This window comes from Podarcis raffonei, chromosome 8 (assembly GCF_027172205.1).
Source record: "Podarcis raffonei isolate rPodRaf1 chromosome 8, rPodRaf1.pri, whole genome shotgun sequence".
Lineage (NCBI taxonomy): Eukaryota > Metazoa > Chordata > Lepidosauria > Squamata > Lacertidae > Podarcis > Podarcis raffonei.
The window spans coordinates 4552365-4572690 of NC_070609.1; the positions used below are offsets into that span (position 1 = coordinate 4552365).

Genomic DNA, 20326 nt, shown 5'->3' on the forward strand with positions numbered 1-20326 from the left:
TCAGTAACCCCTTGTCCTCCGACACATTTCCAAGCCAGCTAGGTGGACTTTGCCATTTCCAATCAAGCAGTTAATTCGTTAACTTATAAAGGATTACATGATAACCATGAAAAGGGCATTTCATTGCAAATGTTGGACAGGGTACTGGGGACAAATCAGAGAGAGGCTCATTAAGGTGGAGGGTGAATTGCCTTTTTGATGCTATGATCAAACCTCTCCATTCTTAAGGAAATCAGCCCTGAGTGCTCACTGGAAGGACAGATCCTGAAGCTGAGGCTCCAAGACTTTGGCCACCTCATGAGAAGAGAAGACTCCCTGGGAAAGACCCTGATTTTGGGAAAGATGGAGGGCACAAGGAGAAGGGGACGGCAGAGGACGAGATGGTTGGATAGTGTTCGCGAAGCTACCAGCATGAGTTTGACCATCTTGCACTCAAATTTGGAATAATAATTCGCAAACCATTGTGGGTATGTGGGAAACCGAAATTAAGAGTGGGGAAGATGAGAAACTGATAGAAACCAAAATTGACCATAGAATTGTAGACACCAAACCTCTGTTTGAAACCCTTCAAGGAAGGAGAGTTCACAACCTCTGGGGGGAGACCGTTCCACTGTCTAACAGCTTTTCCCATCAGATAAAAAGGTGAAGATACCCCTGACCATTAGGTCCAGTCGTGACCGACTCTGGGGTTGCGGCGCTCATCTCGCTTTATTGGCCGAGGGAGCCGGCATACAGCTTCCGGGTCATGTGGCCAGCATGACTAAGCCGCTTCTGGCGAACCAGAGCAGCACACCGAAACGCCGTTTACCTTCCTGCCGGAGCGGTACCTATTTATCTACTTGCACTTTGACGTCCCATCAGATAGTTCTTCCTGATGCTTAGTCAGAATCTCCTTTCTTGTAACTTGAAGCCATGGGTTTGAGTCCTATTGGCCCATCCCTAGCTGGCGCTGATTGGAATCGTAGTCCAAACCAGATGGAGGGCACCAGGTTGGCACTCTACCCTCCAGCATGTCTGATGAGTGACAGAAAGATGGGCTGAGCTGCGCCCCAAGCCCCCTTTCCCCACAGGGATGGACCTCTCACCGTGCTCATTGAAATCCTTGGAGAAGGACGGCAACTGCCCTCTCGCGTTGAAGTCCTCTGCCTGGTCCACCAGGGCCTCCTTCACCACCTTGTAGCTGCTCAAGACCACGACTCGCCGCAGCCCCAGGTAGATGGTGAAGACCGAGCCGTAGGCCTCGCCCAGGTGCCGGGAGAAGAGCCCCAGGTTGGCCCAGGTGTGGACAGGTGAGGGGATAACTGGACAGGAAAGTAACCCAGTGAGAAGCTTCCCCAGCCACTCTGGGCAGCTTCCAACAAAATATAATATTGGGCTAGTCAGTCTCGGGCAGGTCATGTGACTCTCTCGGGCTGGGAAGATGTGTGTCCAGGTTTCCAGAGTCAACATGTTGGAGGGGATGTGATTGAGACACTAGACTTCTGTTGACGCAGCCTGGAAGTGCATCAGCTTCTTTTGCTATTGCATTGCACTGTTGACTCGTGTTCAGACTGGGGTCTGTTAAGACCCCTAGATCTTTTTCACCTGCACTGCTGGCAGATCAGGGGTCGCCCTTGCTTTATCTGTGCATCTGGTGACTCCTGCCTGAATTCCAAAGTCCTTGATGACTAGGGAATCCACACACACACCCCGGCTTCTCCCAGTCCTGCTTTATCTTGGTCTGTTTGTGGCCAAGGAGCAAGGCCGCAATTTGGGGAGAGACTGGCTCAGATTCCTCAAGGTGAGTTTGCTCTGGAGTCTCTCTCAGTCCTGCTTGGAAAGCATGGATAAAATTTCCTGACCTTCTATATGCTTAACATAACGATCAGACACTAATCTTGTGTTTCTAGCAAACTGTAATTATAGCCTCTTCTACGAAGACTGTTTTGAACCTATAAAATAGACTATATTTGCCAAAGATAAACTCAGGATTAGGGAAACAAACAAGACACTCGGTTTCATCATTCTCACAAGGGTCCTGTCCTTTTGCTTAAAATTCGGGCAAGGTATTTATTCCCTCTTTTCCTCCAAGGAGCTCAAGGCGGCGTTTTTGTATATTCTCTTTTCTCTCTCTCTCTTTCTTATAAACATCTTTGTTCTTCCCCTCTCCCCCCCCCCTTTGTAACACTTTCGCCCCCTTATAATTGAAATTCTTTCAATAAAAATAGTAATTTTGAAAAAGGTAGCATACATAGTTGATCGCCGAAGAATTGATGCTTTTGAATTATGGTGCTGGAGGAGACTCTTGAGCGTCCCATGGACTGCAAGAAGAACAAACCTGTCCACTCTGAAGGAAATCAGCCCTGAGTGCTCACTGGAAGGACAGATCCTGAAGCTGAGGCTCCAAGACTTTGGCCATCTCAGGAGAAGAGAAGACTCCCTGGAAAAGACCCTGATGCTGGGAAAGATGGAGGGCACAAGGAGAAGGGGACGACAGAGGACGAGATGGTGGGACAGTGTTCTCGAAGCTACCAGCATGAGTTTGACCAAACTGCGGGAGGCCGTGGAAGACAGGAGTGCCTGGCGTGCTCTGGTCCAGGGGGTCACGAAGAGTCGGACACGACTAAACAACTAAACAACAACAACAAAAGCATACATAGTTATTTCCCTCCCTATTTAATCTCCACAACAACAACCTTGCGAAGTAGGTTAGGCTGAGAGTGACTGACTAGCCCAAGGACACCCAAATGAGCTTCACAGCTGAGGTGGGGGGAATTTGAACCCTGGTCTTTCCCAGGTTCTACTCTGACACTATAACCACTGTGGGACACAGCAAACAAACAGGAATTTGTAGGAAATAAACAGAGTTCATCTTCTCAGGGAACTGTAGCTCTGGGAGGCGAATAGGGAGGGTCTCTGAACACCTCTCAGAACATTGAAACAGACTACACTTCCCATGATTCTCTGGGGGAAGCCATGGCCGTTTAAAGTGGAAACATAGCACTTTAGAGGGATGGTGCAAACATGAGCCTGGAAAGGCAGGTGGAGGATACCCCCCCAGCAATTTATTGGATGCCTCTGCAACAATTATATGGCAAGACATAAACATGTTAGCATTAAAAAAAGAAAAGAAAAATACCATTCCAGCCCCAACCTTAACGAACCTCGATCTAATCTGTTTTCCCATGCCCTGCCCAATATTTGCAGTGAAACGCCCATTATGTGGCCCTTGAGAAATTAGCAAATTAACTTCTTGATTGGAAATGGCAGAGTCCCCCCAGCTGGCTTGGAAATGGGTTGGAGAACCGGGAGTTACTGGATAACCAACGTGGAGAGCTGGGTGTTCCCCAGCCGCCCTTATAAGTCCTCTCGGCGCCTCCCCATAGCCCAGAGGGGGCATCTCTTGGCCAGGGTCCTCCATGGAGCTGCTCTCTGGGACTCTCTTCCTGCTCCTTTGCGTCTGTGGCGTCTTATTCCTGGGCTTGGGATGGAAAAGCAAAGACAGCAAAGGCCGTCTGCCCCCTGGACCCACCCCGCTCCCCATCCTGGGGAATTTTCTCCAGCTGGACCCAAACAACATGCTCAGATCCCTGGAGAAGGTGAGTCTCCATTCGCCTCCCCGCTCTCCTCCTGCAGTGAAGCCCTGACAGTAGACCTAAACTCTCCCTCTGGGAAGACAGCCAAGCCTGCAAGATTGGCCGGTGTGGATTGGAAGGGTGTAAATAGCCCTACAGTTACATATAATAATAATAGTAATAATAATAAGAAGAAGAAGTAACCAACAAAAGATTAAAAATTAAAGATTAAAGATTAAAACATTAATCTTCGACATTTCTCAAATGAAAATAGGGACGTCCAATTCCATAATGATAATTTTACTATTTATACCCCACACACCTTACTGGGCTGCCCCAGCCACTCTGGGCAGTTTTCAACATACCGTATTTTTCCCTCTATTACACGCAGATTTTTTCTCCTAAAAAGTAAGGGGAAATGTCTGTGCGTGTTATTGAGCGAATGTGTGGTCCCTGGAGCTGACAAGCGCGAGTGAAGGCAAAAATCAGGCAAATATCAAATCGTCCGGAGAAGGGAGGAAAGAGGAAGCTGCCGCTTTCCTGCATTCTGCCTCAGGGTCTTACTGCCCACCCGCTTCTGTTTCCTTACTAATTCCTCTCCGTGCGTCTGGGACTCGAAGGCAACATGCAGGTTGGTGGGGGGGAGAGAGAGAGAGAGAGAGAGAGCTGGCTGGCTTGTGGGGGGGGGGACTTTTGCCTTCCTTTCCTCCCTCCGGTAAAACCCCTCTCCTGCATTCTTAGCCAGCTGCTTCTCTGCACACCCCTCTCCTTGTCGCTTCTATGTTTTTCCTTCCCTCCCTACTTAAAACGTGGTTCCAATCACGGATCCACATGGATCCTCAGGATCTTTGCATTGAGTCACCCCAAATTCACCATCAGATCACATAGCAATGATCTGATGCAAAAACAGGGCTGCAATGGTGCAAAAACATGGTTACAAAGCACGGATCCACATGGATCCTCAGGATCTTTGCATTGGGTCACTCCAAATTCACCATCAGATCACATAGCATGTCCATGGCTACAGCCTGCACCAAAAAAATCACGCACCCACTGTTGCCTGGGGCTGCAATGGTACAAAAACGTGGTTACAAAGCATGGATCCACATGGATCCTCAGGATCTTTGCATTGGGTCACCCCAAATTCACCATCAGATCACATAGCATGTCCATGGCTACAGCCTGCACCAAAAAAATCACGCACCCACTGTTGCCTGGGGCTGCAATGGTGCAAAAACGTGGTTACAAAGCATGGATCCACATGGATCCTCAGGATCTTTGCATTGGGCTACCCCAAACTCACCGTCAAATCACATGTCTGTGGCCGCAGCATGAAGCACAAAAATGATACATCCACTGTTTCATTCAGAATTTTTTTTTCTTGTTTTCCTCCTCTAAAAACTATGTGCGTGTTATGGTCAGGTGCGTGTTATCGAGCGAAAAATACGGTATATAAAAACGTAATAGAACATTAAAAAAAACCCTTCCCTATACAGGATTACCTTCAGACGGCTCGGGAGTCGGATGACTCCATACCCTCCAACATTTCTCCAGTGAAAAGTGGGACATTCCAGGATCAAATCAGAAAACGGGACGGCTTCTCTAAATCAGGGATGTCCCTGGAAAATAGGGACACTTGGAGGGCCTGCAGCTGAGGACTTATCTCTGTAGGAATGAGAGGGCATCAGAAGAGGCTGCTGGATGTGTCCCACGGGAGTTCTCTAGCCCACCACAGGGGCCAGCCAGGTACCTCTGTGAAGCCCACAGTCAAAGCCTGAAGGCAATAGCCCTCCTCACAACATTTCCCCAGAAACTGATAATTCCAGTGTGTACCTGAACTCACATGTGCACAGCCAGCACTCATGCATGTTCATATACACACTGCTGAGAGGTTTGGGATCTTTTGCTGGAGTTGTAACATGATCTATTCTTATGTGTATGTGTTAACCCTTAAGAACTTCTCACACCAAAGGAATATAGAAAGCTATTTTCTTACATGAAATAGAAGTGTCACAATATGTATACCTGAAGGAGCGTCCCCCAGTGGTGTAGCGTGGGTTGTCAGCACCCGGGGCAAGGCAAGTAATTTGCGCCCCCTAACCCGTGGATTTGCACCCCCTAACCCGTGGATTTCCGCCCCCTAACCCGTGGATTTGCCCTAACCCCAGATGTTGCGCCCGGTGCGGCCGGGCCCCCCTGCACCCCCCATGCTACGCCACTGGCGTCCCCACCCACATCGTCCAGCCCCAGACACTGAGGTCCTGCTCCGAGGGCCTTCTGGAGGTTCCCTCCCTGCCAGAAGTAAGGTTACAGGGAACCAGGCAGAGGGCCTTCTCGGTGGTGGCGCCCGCCATGTGGAACGCCCTCCCAGTGGATGTCAAGGAAATAAACAACTACATGACTTTTAGAAGACATCTGAAGGCAGCCCTGTATCGGGAAGTTTTAAATGTTTGATGTCTTACTGTGTCTGGCTGGCTCTTTAAAGCCTATCAACTTCCTTCCCTCCCGCCTCATAGCTTTCAAAATTAACCTTTATATCCTTCCATTTTGTATGTTTTCCAATTCTAATTACACTCATTACAAAATGACTCAAATGTTAAATAAATATAGAAAGGTAGAAAATTTCTCATTACAAATCTTCAGACAACCAAACCTGCTAGTGATGTTAATTGTTTACAATAATCTTTCAGATATCGTATAAATTTAATCCAGTCCTTTTGGAATACTTGATCGTGCAGGTTTCAGATTTTTCTTTTCAGCTTCACCAGTTCTGCAAAGTCCACCATCTTCATCTGCCACTCTTCTTTCGTTGGTACTTCTTGTTATCTCCCATTTTTGGGCTAAAAGAATTCTTGGCTACAATGCCCACACTCTTGATTGGAAGAGTGAAAGCTTCCCTATTTTTAAAAGCCTATAGAAACCCCCGGGATGCTGGTGGCACTGTGGGTTAAACCACAGAGCCTAGGACTTGCCGATCAGAAGGTTGGTGGTTCGAATCCCCGCGACGGGGTGAGCTCCCGTTGCTCGGTCCCTGCTCCTGCCAACCTAGCAGTTCGAAAGCACCTCAAAGTGCAAGTAGATCAATAGGTACTGCTCCGGCGGGAAGGTAAACAGCGTTTCCATGCGCTGCTCTGGTTCGCTAGAAGCGGCTTAGTCATGCTGGCCACGTGACCCGGAAGCTGTACGCCGGCTCCCTCGGCCAGTAAAGGAAGATGAAAAAGCCTATAGAAACGTTGGCCTGACAATTTTGCCATAAACCCACACTAGCAGTAGGGGCAGGGGAGGAAAATTTACCTGTCTTTAAAGCCAAGCAGAAGTGTGCTGAGTCCTGGAGAGCGCTGGGTTAAGTGCTGTCCTGTTAGAGTCAGAGGAGCTGGGGTCTTGGCTAATGCCTCCTCGTAAGGAAGGGAGGGGCATTGAGATGAGTGATTCCCGTCCCCTGTCACACACACACACACCCAGCTCCATCCCATGGCCATCTGAATGAGAAAAGGACTGAAAACTGGCCTTATCTGATTGCTTATCACTCTATCTGTGTTTTGCTTAACCAAAGGGAGATATAGCGAGCAGTTAATTGAACCTGGATATCTCTTGGCTGTGCCACCATTATCTTGAAGTCATGCATTCTGGAGTTTGAACAGATTTTTGCCAGCAACTGGATTTGAATGTTGACCATTTCAAGGTGTGAAGTTTTTCCTGAGATGAGGCCGGTACCAGGTTCAGGAAGAAGAATCTCATGTCATATTTAAGTTACGTCAATCTTATACCAGTGCCATGATCTACAGAGATCAACCACATTGTAAGTTCATATTCACACACAGTTGTTCACAGTTAGACTGCCTCTCATACGTGCCAACTCCCTGAGGCCCACAAAATCCCCCATGAAGGGGCCGAGCACCCACAAATTTCGGTGCCAGGGCCATGCACCCCACAGTTTGGGGGCCAAGCTGCCACTCCTTCTGCCTCTCAAGCTGGAGTTTCTCCATTAGTTGTTCTTGTCCCTGCCCCACTCACCATTGGGGGTTGAGGTATGGAGGCTCGCCCTCAATTCCCAATCAGTCAGACTTTATTCCGTAGCAGGACAGAGTCCAAAGAGATAGGGGGAGCATTTCCATTACAGGCATGGCTGAACTTGTCCCTCCAGCTGTTTTGGGACTTCAATTCCCATTTTCCCTGACCACTGGTCCTGTTAGCTAGGGATGATGGGAGTTGTAGTCCCAAAAGAGCTGGAAGGCCAAGTTCGGCCATGCCTGCATTAGGACAATAGGCAAATCTATGTCACCTGAGCCGTTCCTCCTCTAACCAAGCACCTTCTGACGCTTCTCCATCTCTCATTAAATCACAGTCCATGAAATACAAATTACTCAACCCATGTTTCAGAACCCTCCTTGCACTTTTCACTTTAATAGTCTGTCTTGCGGTCACGGCACACTCTTGCATGGGTGACGTTAGCCTGACTAATGATGTGCCTAACAGTAATTCCACCTCGCACATTAATGGGAGAGGGTCAGATATGGGAGAGATGGGTCAGTAAAGCCTGCTGGATCAGGCCAGTGTCCCATCTAGTCCAGCGTCCTCGCCTCACAGCGGTCAGTCTGATGCCCTAATGGGAAACCTGCGAGCAGGATCCAAGCACAAGAGGCGTCTCCCCTCCTGTGGATTCGAGCGACTAGGATTTGGAAGTCTTGCTGTCTCCAGCTGTGAAGACGGAGCAGAGCCATCCTGGCCAGAAGCCAATGAGAGCCCTCTCCTCCCTGAAGTTGTCTTTCAAAGCCATCCAATTTGGTGGCCATCACTTCCTCCTGTGGAAGCAAGTTCCATAGTTTAACTCTTTGCCCCAAATATGTCCTCCATCTGCCCTGAATCTTCCATCTGCCCTCCCCTCCCCAGGCCTCACTTCCCTCCCCACTGGGCTCCCTTCCTGTCCAGTTATCCCCTCACCTGTCCACACCTGGGCCAACCTGAGGCTCTTCTCCCGGCAGCTGAGCGAGGTCTACGGCTCGGTCTTCACCGTCTACCTGGGGCTGCGGCGAGTCGTGGTCTTGAGCAGCTACAAGGTGGTGAAGGAGGCCCTGGTGGACCAGGCAGAGGACTTCAATGCGAGAGGGCAGCTGCCGTCCTTCTCCAAGGATTTCAATGAACACGGTGAGAGGTCCATCCCTGTGGGGAAAGGGGGCTTGGGGCACAGCTCAGTCCATCTTTCTGTCACTCATCAGACATGGGTCTGATGGTAGAGTGCCAACCCGGTGCCCTCCATCTGGTTTGCACTACAATTCCAATCAGTGCCAGCTAGGAATGGGCCGATAGGACTCGAACCCATGGCTTCAAGTTACAAGAAAGGTGATTCTGACTAAGCATCAGGAAGAACTATCTGATGGGAAAAGCTGTTAGACAGTGGAACGGTCTCCCCCCAGAGGTTGTGAACTCTCCTTCCTTGAAGAAGAAGAGTTTGGATTAGATATCCCGCTTTATCACTACCTTAAAGGTAAAGGTAAAGGTACCCCTGCCCGTATGGGCCAGTCGTGTCCAACTCTAGGGTTGTGCGCTCATCTCACTTAAGAGGCCGGGAGCCAGCGCTGTCCGGAGACACTTCTGGGTCACGTGGCCAGCATGACGAAGCTGCTCTGGCGAGCCAGCACCAGCGCAGCACACGGAAACGCCGTTTACCTTCCCGCTATAAAGCGGTACCTATTTATCTACTTGCACTTAGGGGTGCTTTCGAACTGCTAGGTGGGCAGGAGCTGGGACCGAAAGACGGGAGCTCACCCCGCCGCGGGGATTCGAACCGCCGACCATATGATCGGCAAGTCCTAGGCACTGAGGTTTTACCCACAGCGCCACCCGCGTCCTTATCACTACCTTAAGGAGTCTCAAAGCAGCTCACAATCTCCTTTCTCTTCCTCCCCCACAACAAACACTCTGTGAGGTGAGTGGGGCTGAGAGACTTCAGAGAAGTGTGACTGGCCCAAGGTCACCCAGCAGCTGCATGTGGAGGAGCGGAGACGCGAACCCGGTTCACCAGATTACGAGTCCACTGCTCTTAACCACTACACCACACTGGCTTTCAAACAGAGGTTGGACGTCCTGGGTGCTTTACTTGAGATTCTTACATTGCAGGTGGTTGGACCAGGTGAGCCTTGGGCTCCGTTCCAACTCTACAATTCTATGGTCTGTCAATTTTGGTTTCCATCAGTTTCTCATCTTCCCCAGTCTTAATTTCAATTCCCCACATATCCACATTGGTTTGCAAATTACTCATCCACTTTTGAGTGCAAGATTCTTCTAACATTTTTCATAAGATGTACAACATTGCAAAGCAATTCCCCCAAAACAAAACGCATTTGACCCTCCTTATTTCTGTGACTGAAAGTTACCGTAAGCTGTTTTTAACCTTGTGTTTTAATGTTGCAACCCCCAGCCCTACGCTGGGACCTTAGGGTAAAGGGCGGGTAATGAATGTTTAGATATTGGCATCTGTCTGTCTCTAGAGACAATGGAGTGTGCCTCTGGGGTGAAGGCAAACCATTGTGTTAGCAGCACCAAAGTGACCTTTCCAGGGCGGAAGCCTGGGCAGTGTACATGGGAGTCCTGGTCTCCCCAGAGGACAAGACCCCTCTTGGTCCCACTGATGTGGTCCCAAGGAAAGCAGAGCAAGACGTTTGGCACCAGCTTGGCTTCAGGAGTTGCCAGAAGGAGGCGTACAAGTCATCATCCAATCACCTTAGGGATTTGTGTAGGGTTTAATCCTTTGCCTTGACTTCTCCTGAAGATATCCCACAAGGCAGCAGGGTTTTAGGACCAGAGTTTTCCTTCTCCTTGATGGGCTCCCTTCCCAGTGGATGAGTCCCACTTGCCCCTCACTTCCCTCTACAGCACATGCAGAATCCACCTTCTTGACCATTGGACTCACTCTTGGTCCTCTTTGCTCAATCCGCTCAATTCTTATGCGTGCTTTATTTTGGGGGCACTTGACTTGGCTGAAGAACTGCGTTGCAAAATTCAGAGATGCATGGATTCGCAGCTGTGTTCCAGTTCTTGGCACATCTCGTAAATTCCAACAGATTTGACTTTTTCTCCCCCTCACCAGCCAACTGGGCCAGATGTTACTGGGAGAGATGCAAGTTCTCATCCCCCAAACAGCTGGAGGGCACCAGGTTGGCAAAGGCTGATTTATCCACCGTGATGTTTTCTTGAAAGCAATGTACTTGGCAACATTCGACTGGCACATAAACAATACCCTTCACAACCACTGTTTATCTCAGCAGTAGAAAGGTTAGGAGAAATTTATGCAGCAAACTGGAGGTCAGGAAATGGGAGGTTGTGGGAGATGTCTCTGAGAAACATAACACATGAATCGGACAAGGTTTAAAAGGAGGAGTATCAAAGAGACAATCTGTCCCTGTCAAGGAAGAAGGGGGGAGATATACACAAAAATATTACAATAATCATAATATTGCTTGGGCAGGGGTGACCTTTGCCAACGGCGATCGGTGGAGGCAACTTCGCAGGTTCAGCCTCACCACCTTGAGGAATTTCGGGATGGGGAAACGGTCCATCGAGGAGCGGATCCAGGAGGAGGCCCGGTGCCTGGCAGAGGAGTTCCGTAAGTTGCAAGGTAGGCCTCTGGAGAAATTCATAATTAAAGGATTGGTCGCCTCTAGAAGACTCTGTGGTGCTTGGTCCACAAGCGTAGCCATTGTGTGCTCTTGGCAAAGACAGACCTTTCCTTCCCTCCTCCTGCCTTCTGTCTCTCCCCACTAGGGACGCCCTTTGACCCCACCGTCGTCATCAGCCGAGCCGTCTCCAACGTCATCTGTTCCATCGTATTTGGGAACAGGTTCCAGTACGACGATGAGAAATTCATCACCCTGAGTGAGCTGATCACAGAACGGTTCCGCGTGGCCAGCCTGCCCCCGTCTCAGGTGAGGGCGGCGGACTGCAACCCCCCCCCCAATATATCTACCCTTTGCTTATTATCGTGGGTTTTTTTAAAGCAAAGAACTGAAAAGTTAAACAATAGAGTGTCACAGCATGGAAGGGCAAAAGAGCAAAGATACAGCCCAGTTCCAAAGCATTAATGCATACAAAGCTTATATTTGCAAATAAAGACTATTTATTAGACACAGTATTCCCCTGTGAATTACATCATCACCATCATTAATTTTTAATCCATCATTTTGAATTATAGCAATCTGAAAAATGCATTGTTGTTGTTGTTTAGTCGTGTCCGACTCTTCGTGACCCCATGGACCAGAGCACGCCAGGCACTCCTGTCTTTCACTGCCTCCCACAGTTTGGTCAAAAAACACATATATGGCAACAAACAAGCCATAAACAACAAAAGAAAACAAAAGCAATGGTTTGGCTTTTCTGTTAAGGTCACTTTAAGAATTTCAGCGTCTTTCCATAAGAGTTTGGAAGTTTGATTCAATTAACATATTTTATTCAAATGGGTCCCTCTATAGAGTCCAATGTTTCTGAGGTGGTTTTCTAGCACAATATTCCTGGTGTATCAAGGAAATAAACAGAGCCAAGATCCATCATTATGGACGCTCAAAGTTCTCTCTAGTCTTAAATGAGACAGGTGTTTGCAAAGGCAGGCTGCACTGAGTGACCACGTGTCTCAATTCTTGTATAAGAATTAAAATCATGCCATCTATCTGTCTGCCCTAGATATTTTCGCTTATGGACAAACAAGATGAATTTTAACAGGGAGAAATGTAAAGTATTGCACTTGGGCAAAAAAAATGAGAGGCACAAATACAAGATGGGTGACACCTGGCTTGAGAGCACTACATGTGAAAAGGATCTAGGAGTCTTGGTTGACCACAAACTTGACATGAGCCAACAGTGTGACGCGGCAGCTAAAAAAGCCAATGCAATTCTGGGCTGCATCAATAGGAGTATAGCATCTAGATCAAGGGAAGTAATAGTGCCACTGTATTCTGCTCTGGTCAGACCTCACCTGGAGTATACTGTGTCCAGTTCTGGGCACCACAGTTCAAGAAGGACACAGACAAACGTGTCCAGAGGAGGGCAACCAAAATGGTCAAAGGCCTGGAAACGATGCCTTATGAGGAACGGCTAAGGGAGCTGGGCATGTTTAGCCTGGAGAAGAGGAGGTTAAGGGGTGATATGATAGCCATGTTCAAATATATAAAAGGATGTCACATAGAGGAGGGAGAAAGGTTGTTTTCTGCTGCTCCAGAGAAGCGGACACGGAGCAATGGATCCAAACTACAAGAAAGAAGATTCCACCTAAACATTAGGAAGAACTTCCTGGCAGTAAGAGCTGTTCGACAGTGGAATTTGCTGCCAAGGAGTGTGGTGGAGTCTCCTTCTTTGGAGGTCTTTAAGCAGAGGCTTGACAACCATATGTCAGGAGTGCTCTGATGGTGTTTCCTGCTTGGCAGGGGGTTGGACTCGATGGCCCTTGTGGTCTCTTCCAACTCTAGGATTCTATGATTCTCCCTTCCAGGAGAGAAATTTGCCAAAGCCCTGAATACCAGAAATCCAGATTATTAGGTCAGGGTTCAAAAATCTGTGGCAGGAAGGAGCGATTTGTTGCCTAGGGGGCTCAATTTGCCCCCCACCTGACCGCCTTATGCTAAGCAACCACAGCAATGGGCTGAATCCATCTCTCCAGTTCATTGTGTAGAGTGTTCTCACTCGTGGGCCTTGCAGGGCAGAAGGCAGTGCTGGAATTTCTGAAGCGAAGGGAGGCTTTTGGAAAGGAGAGCCCAAGGACCCATGAGCATGTGCAAAGAGTCAAGGGTCACTTTTCCAGGCAGGCATAAGCCTCAGTGTGGTGTAGTGGTTAAGAGCGGTGGACTTGTAATCTGGTGAACCGGGTTCGCGTCTCCGCTCCTCCACCTGCAGCTGCTGGGTGACCTTGGGCCAGTCACACTTCTCTGAAGTCTCTCAGCCCCACTCACCGCACAGAGTGTTTGTTGTGGGGGAGGAAGGGAAAGGAGAATGTTAGCCGCTTAGGGACTCCTTCGGGTAGTGATAAAGCGAGATATCAAATCCAAACTCTTCTTCTTCTCAGCACGTGCTTTTTTTGGGAATCTGAGTTTGCAGGAGACACATACTAAGGTCAGCCAAATGTGGTAACGCCCTTCCATTGCTCCCCATCTTCTTCCCCCACAGCTGTACAATATTTTCCCGGAGATCATGGAAAAGATCCCCGGATCGCACCACGCGGGCAGCAAATGTTCCCAGGGGATCATCCGCTTCATAGAGGAGAGGATCAAGATGCAGCAGGCCTCGCTGGATCCCTCTGACCCCCACAACTACATTGACTGCTTCTTAGTTAAGATGGATCAGGTAAGGAATGAACTTCCTCATCTCCATCATCTGCCCCCCAAAAACGTGCTGTCTGCAGGTTTCAGAGAATTGTGGAATTGGAAGGGACCCCAAGTGTCATCTAGTCTGACCCCCCCCCTTTCAGTGCAGGCATCATAGCTGACCTTGATCTCTTGGCAGGAAAAGAATAACCCGGCTTCTGAATTTTGCATGGAGAATTTGGTCATGGCCACCTTCAACTTGTTCTTCGCTGGGACGGAGACGATCGGCACCACCCTGAGATATGGATTCCTCACCATGCTGAAGTATCCACAGATTCAAGGTGAGGGCAGAAGGAAGAAACCTATGAGAATCACCTGAGCTTCTACAGCTACAGACCAGGCTGTTCCCAGGGTGTGTCCACTGTCGCATGCTGACAGCTTCTGGGAGCCGCAGGTGAGAGAAGAGTGTTGGGTAGGGACCAGAGGCGGACAAAGTACCCCAGAAGGAGTAGGACGTGTCCCCAACCAGAGGTACTACCACTCCCCTATCACTCCATATGCCCAAAAGGAGGAAAAGCCTAGGGCATCTGGTATCTCCAAATGGTCTCCCATCCAAATGCTAACCAGGCCTGACCCTGCTTAGCTTCCAAGCTCAGACACGGTTGGGTGTGTTCCGGGTACTATGACTTTGATTGGCTGGCTAAGCCACGTGAGGGTAGCCTATGGGTCTCAAACCCTTGGTGAGTTAGCAGCTTCCCCTGCAAGCGAAGGCAGGCTCTGGCAGCTGGAGCAGACGAGTTCCAAAGTGCGTTCAACGGTCAAATAGGCAGTTTCTGCATGTGCTTTAGAGGAAACCAAGGGGCATTGAGGGGACGCAGGTGGCACTGTGGGTTAAACCACAGAGTATAGGACTTGCCGATCAGAAGGTCGGTGGTTCGTATCCCTGTGACAGGGTGAGCTCCTGTTGCTCGGTCCCTGCTCCTGCCAACCTAGCAGTTCGAAAGCATGTCAAAGTGCAAGTAGATAAATAGGTACCGCTCTGGTGGGAAGGTAAACGGCGTTTCCGTGCGCTGCTCTGGTTTGCCAGAAGCAGCTGAGTCATGCTGGCCACATGACCCGGAAGCTGTACGCCGGCTCCCTCGGCCAATAAAGCAAGATGAGTGCCGCAACACCAGAGTCGGCCATGACTGGACCTAATGGTCAAGGGTCCCTTTACCTTTACCTTTAAGGGGCATTTAAATGACTTCCGAAGGGTGAGAGAATGGAATGCTTGCTGAAGAATGACAGCTTTTGATACTGGATAGTAGCTCACAGCCTACTTGAAGTTGGACATTCCTGCCCTACAGAAATCAGGAGTGAGGTCCCTAAGATGGTTGGATGGCACCTTGTACGCCACCTTCCTGCAACTCCTGCAGCCCAGCTGGTACCAAACGTCTTGCTCTGCTTTCCTTTGGACCACATCAGGAAGGCCGAAAGGGGGGTCTTGTCATCTGGGCAGCCCAGGACCTCCATACACACTGCCCTGGCTTGCGCCCTGGGGAGGTCACTTTGGTGCTCCTAACACAGCCGTTTGACTTCACCCCTGGTGGCACACTCCATTGTCTCTCAAGACAGTCAGATGCCAAGAACAGATCAAGCCGATGATGGAAGGCAACAGCCCAAACTTAAGTGCACTCTTCTCCATGGAGTGCTGTGTGGACCATGTACACCACCTTGATTTCCATGGAGAAAAAGGTGATCTATGAATGCAGTAAGATAAAGAAACAGGCAATTTCCACCCTCAAGGGAAGCCCCAAATAGAAGTGACTGTAGTAGTCAAGATGTGAGATTAACGGGACATGTAGTTCCGTCCTGGCAAGAGTAACATCATCTAGAAAAAAGGTTACCGTATTTTTCGCTCTATAAGACGCACCAGACCACAAGACGCACCTAGTTTTTGGAGGAGGAAAACAAGAAAAAATATATATATTCTGAATCTCAGAAGCCAGAACAGCAAGAGGGATCGCTGCGCAGTGAAAGCAGCAATCCCTCTTGCTGTTCTGGCTTCTGGGATAGCTGCACAGCCTGCATTCGCTCCATAAGACACACACACATTTCCCCTTACTTTTTAGGAGGGAAAAAGTGAGTCTTATAGAGCATGCTCTGGTCCATGGGGTCACAAAGAGTCGGACACGACTAAACGACTAAACAACAACATAGAGCAAAAAATACGGTATACACACAGTTCCCAGACGAGAGAGATTTGTGCCCCTGGCCCCTCCGTCTTGTCCTCCCTCCATCCCCAAAAATGTCCCAGTGAAAGGGTGTCAAGAGAGAAAGGCACGGTGCTATCCTGATTGTGAACAGGTGCTCAGTCATAGAATGATGGAATTGTACAGTTGTAAGGGACCCAAAAGGTCATCTTGCTCAGCTCCCTGTGACACAGGAATTGTTCTCTTTTCCCCAAGAAAAACTCCACGAGGAAATCGATCGAGTGATTGGGAGGGACCGGATCCCAGCCAGTGAGGACAGGAACAAAATGCCCTATATGGAGGCTGTAGTGCACGAGATCCAGCGATTCAGCGATATCATACCAATGAATCTTCCCCGCATGGCCAGGAAAGACATCCACTTCAGGGGCTATGTCATTCCCAAGGTAAGATTCCCAGCAGGGGTGGAGGGATCAGGATCCAGCCTTTGGGCCCTCCATGCAACTGGTCTGAAACTCCTGGGTCAGGGCGGGGACAGGATCTGAGCTCAGTGCCTCCCATGTCACACATGCACTTGCCTTGGAAAGGCATTTATCCACAGGAGTCAGTTCTCCACCTGTGAAATGGGTATATTTCAAAGCTCCCAGGAAGCTGCCTTATCTGTCTGCCAGGATGCTTGTCCATCTGGATCTTTTTAATACTACTAAATGATGTAAAGTGCAAGGAAGATTTTGAAACACTGGGTTTCTCTAGAGTTGGAATGCTGCTCTTGACAGGCCAATAATCATAGAATTAAAGAGTTGGAAGGGAACCAAAGGGTCACGAAGTTCAACCACCCGCAATGAATTAGTGGAATGAGGTCTATGGGGGGCTAACTTTGAAGGTGACTAATCCAGAATGCGGCAGCTAGACTGGTGACTGAGAAAGGCTGCCGGGAACATGTAACACCAGGCCTAAAGGATCTTCGCTGGCTCCCAGTACGTTTCCGAGCACAATTCAAAGTGCTGGTGCTTACCTTTAAAGCCCTAAATGGCCTCGGTCCTGTATACCTGAAGGAGCGTCTCCACCGCCATCGTTCAGCCCGGACACTGAGGTCCAGCTCCGAGGGCCTTCTGGTGGTTTCCTCACTGAAAGAAGTGAGGTTACAGGGAAGCAGGCAGAGGGCCTTCTCGATGGTGGCACCCACCCTGTGGAACCCCCTCCCACCAGATGTCAAGGAAATAATTAACTACAGTGGTACCTCGGGTTAAGAACTTAATTCGTTCTGGAGGTAAGTCATTAACCTGAAACTGTTCTTTTATATATATATATATATATATTTATTAATTTATTAATTTATTTAACATAATTATTACAAAATGTAAGCAAAATATTGCAAATACATACATACATACATATTTTAAATAAAGACACATTTATAAAAAAGAGAAAAAAGAAGAAGAAAAAGAAGAAAAAATAGAGAGAGAAAAGAAGATATTCTACAAATATCTCAATTTGAAAATATTAATAAAATTTCATTGATTGACCTGAAACTGTTCTTAACCTGAGGTACCACTTTAGCTAATGGGGCCTCCCGCTGCCGCCGCACCACCGGAGCACGATTTCTGTTCTCATCCTGAAGCAAAGTTCTTAACCCGAGGTACTATTTCTGGGTTAGCAGAGTCTGTAACCTGAAGCGTCTGTAAGCTGAAGCGTCTGTAACCCGAGGTACCACTGTATATGATTCTCCCAGGGGACCTCCATCTATCCTTTGCTGAGCAGCGTTCACTATGACTCAGAGGAGCACTCCAACCCTCAAGAGTTTGACCCAGGGAGATTCTTGGATAGCCAAGGCTGCTTCAAGAAGGTGGAGGCCTTCATGCCTTTCTCAGCAGGTACGTGGGGGGGGAAGGGGGCTCCTTCCCTTCCAATGGGAGGGGAGTGGGGAGTGGGGTTGGTGAGTGGTCTCCTATGAGATTCATTTCTGGGCCATCCTTCTCAGGAGGGTCAGAGAAAGGAACCTCTGTTCTGGTCCTGCTTGTCTTGGCTTCTCGCAGGCATCTGGGGGCCACTGGGAGAACAGGATGCAGGGCTGGGGGGCCTGATCCTGCAGGGCTCTCCTGCATTATACCTGCCAAGGACAGCATGGGAGAGGGACTGGTGTGACCACTTAGCAACCTGTTGCTGCACACCCCATTGAAAGACTACATTACAAACACCCCACCCAATGCAAGAGGCCACAGATAGAGGCCAAAGAGGAACATTTTTGCCCGGCACCTAAAGATTTATAATGAAGGCACCAAGTCAGCCTCCCTGTGTAGAGCATTCCAGAAACGGGGAGCCACTGCAGAAAAGGCCCCTTCCCATGTTGCAACCCTCTAGACCTCTCATGGAGGAGGTACTGTTTCAACCGTGACTCTTCCAGAGCATCTTTCCACCTATCAGCCATTTAACACTTTCTTTTACTGCCTATGCATCATAAGCTATTGATCAACGTACCTATGAATAATTGTTCCCACTAAATTTTGCACCCACCGAATTTCTATTTTTTTAATTTAAAAAAATGCTTTATTGGTTTTAAAACTGTACAACAGAAATAATCCATAGATGTTAAAGACGAAATAAAAACATGCCATGGTTCATTCCTTTCTTCTTCTTCTTCTTCTTTTTATTGATTTTTAAAAAATAAATTTTATTAGTATTTTCCAAACAACAACACCACGAAAGATATCAAAAAATCACAATACACAACACACAAAAATCAGCATTTGAAAACTAAAGAAAGCAACAACAACAAAAAATCCATATCTTACAAAGTTAATATTATAAACACTAAAACAACAACGACAAGACATTGACTTCCACCAATCCCACAGCACCTCCTTTATCTCTCATTGTGTCTTCCTGTTTTCCTGTTTTCTTTATCATCTCTATCCTAACATCTAGATAGAAATCCTTCATTCCTTAATTAATACTTGTTTCTAAAGGAAATTCCTAAAGCACCCCAAGAATGAGGCAGAAGAACGGAAACTTCTTTCACCGGGGAATGAATTCGAGGGTGGGTTTTGTCAGAGGGCTCCTTCCACCTGCCCGACAGATTTTGCGTTTCTCTCTTGGCAGGGAAGCGCATGTGTATCGGCGAAGGGTTGGCCCGCATGGAACTGTTCCTCTTCTTCACCACCATCCTGCAGGCCTTCACCCTCCAGTCCCCTGTGCCCCCCAGCCAGATCAGTCTCGCACCGGCGGCCGTGGGCCTTGGGAAGGTGCCCCCAAAATACCAGCTGTCAGCGTCCTGGCGCCAACACTGATCTCTCCCTTCCTGTGTTGCGGCGCAAGAAGATCTCCGTTTCTCTCTCAGTACCTCTGCACTCCTGTGAGATTGGCCGTAAAGTAGGCAAGTCCTCTCTTTGAAGGCCTGTCTGTGCAAGGAGGAGGAGGAAGAACCCAACTCACCTGGTGGACTTGAACTGTTTTGCAAAAATGCGCTTCTTCGGCAATTGTGCATACGAAAAAGGCAATGTTAGGAGAAATTTGCAATAAATGGTTGATGAATTTTCAGAAAACTGATATGGAGGGCACCAGGTTGTGGAAGACCGGATTGGAGATTTGATTTTCCTTTTAAAAAATTCATTTTATATTGTACATAAAACACAGAGAACAGTTGTAACAGGAGATGGGAATGAAAAGATGAAAAACAAAACTTTAAGAGAGGCACATGGGTCAGCATAATAAAGTCCAAGCAAAAAAGACTGACTTCCAAGGCTAGTTCCAGATCTGCCGGGCTGGGGAGAAGGGTTATCTTGAGAAAGAGGCTTCCTTTCTAGTATAATAATAACAAAACAACAACAACAACAACTTATTATTTGTACCCCGCCCATCTGGTTGCGTTTCCCCAGTCACTCTGGCTTCCAACAAAGATTAAAAATACATTAAAATGTCACACATTAAAAACTTCCCTGAACAGGGCTGCCTTCAGTATATGCAATAAATGAATGCCAAGTCATATGCCTTGTCAAAACTCTCAAATGGTTCACAGCTTTCTTCATTATCGCTATATTCCACAGTGAGCGTTGCCAAGCACCCAGTGTAAGATTTTGTAATGACTATTTGGTCATGAGTTTGACCAAACTGCAGGAGGCAGTGGAAGACAGGAGTGCCTGGCGTGCTCTGGTCCAGGGGGTCATGAAGAGTCGGACATGACTAAACGACTAAACAACAACATTTGAGCTGCCAAGACCATACATAAGACGAATTCCTTTGGCAATGTATCTGCCTTGGTACCTTCAAAAATATTCATGTTTTGGAGACAAGTTGCACA

General features: G+C 48.3%; 1 protein-coding gene and 1 long non-coding RNA gene across 2 annotated transcripts in view; both read left to right on the forward strand.

The window, feature by feature from the left end:
- Positions 1 to 20326, forward strand: part of LOC128420240 (uncharacterized) — a 241864-nt gene that overhangs the window by 46522 nt on the left and 175016 nt on the right. The gene's annotated exons all lie outside the window — the stretch shown is intronic.
- Positions 3358 to 19813, forward strand: LOC128420237 (cytochrome P450 2F3-like). The gene is made up of 9 exons (XM_053401806.1): positions 3358 to 3578; positions 8537 to 8699; positions 11020 to 11169; positions 11316 to 11476; positions 13704 to 13880; positions 14040 to 14181; positions 16288 to 16475; positions 17762 to 17903; positions 19129 to 19813. Exons 1-9 carry the CDS (start codon positions 3399 to 3401, stop codon positions 19314 to 19316), a joined length of 1491 nt encoding a protein of 496 aa, XP_053257781.1. The 5' UTR covers positions 3358 to 3398; the 3' UTR covers positions 19317 to 19813.

Excerpts from the sequence above, each read along its gene's own strand:
- LOC128420237 (XM_053401806.1), top strand. The coding sequence starts at position 3,399 with ATGGAGCTGCTCTCTGGGACTCTCTTCCTGCTCCTTTGCGTCTGTGGC. Across the intron at positions 13,881-14,039 it reads TCTTAGTTAAGATGGATCAG|GAAAAGAATAACCCGGCTTC; the intron begins GTAAGGAATGAA and ends ATCTCTTGGCAG. Across the intron at positions 14,182-16,287 it reads GAAGTATCCACAGATTCAAG|AAAAACTCCACGAGGAAATC; the intron begins GTGAGGGCAGAA and ends CTTTTCCCCAAG.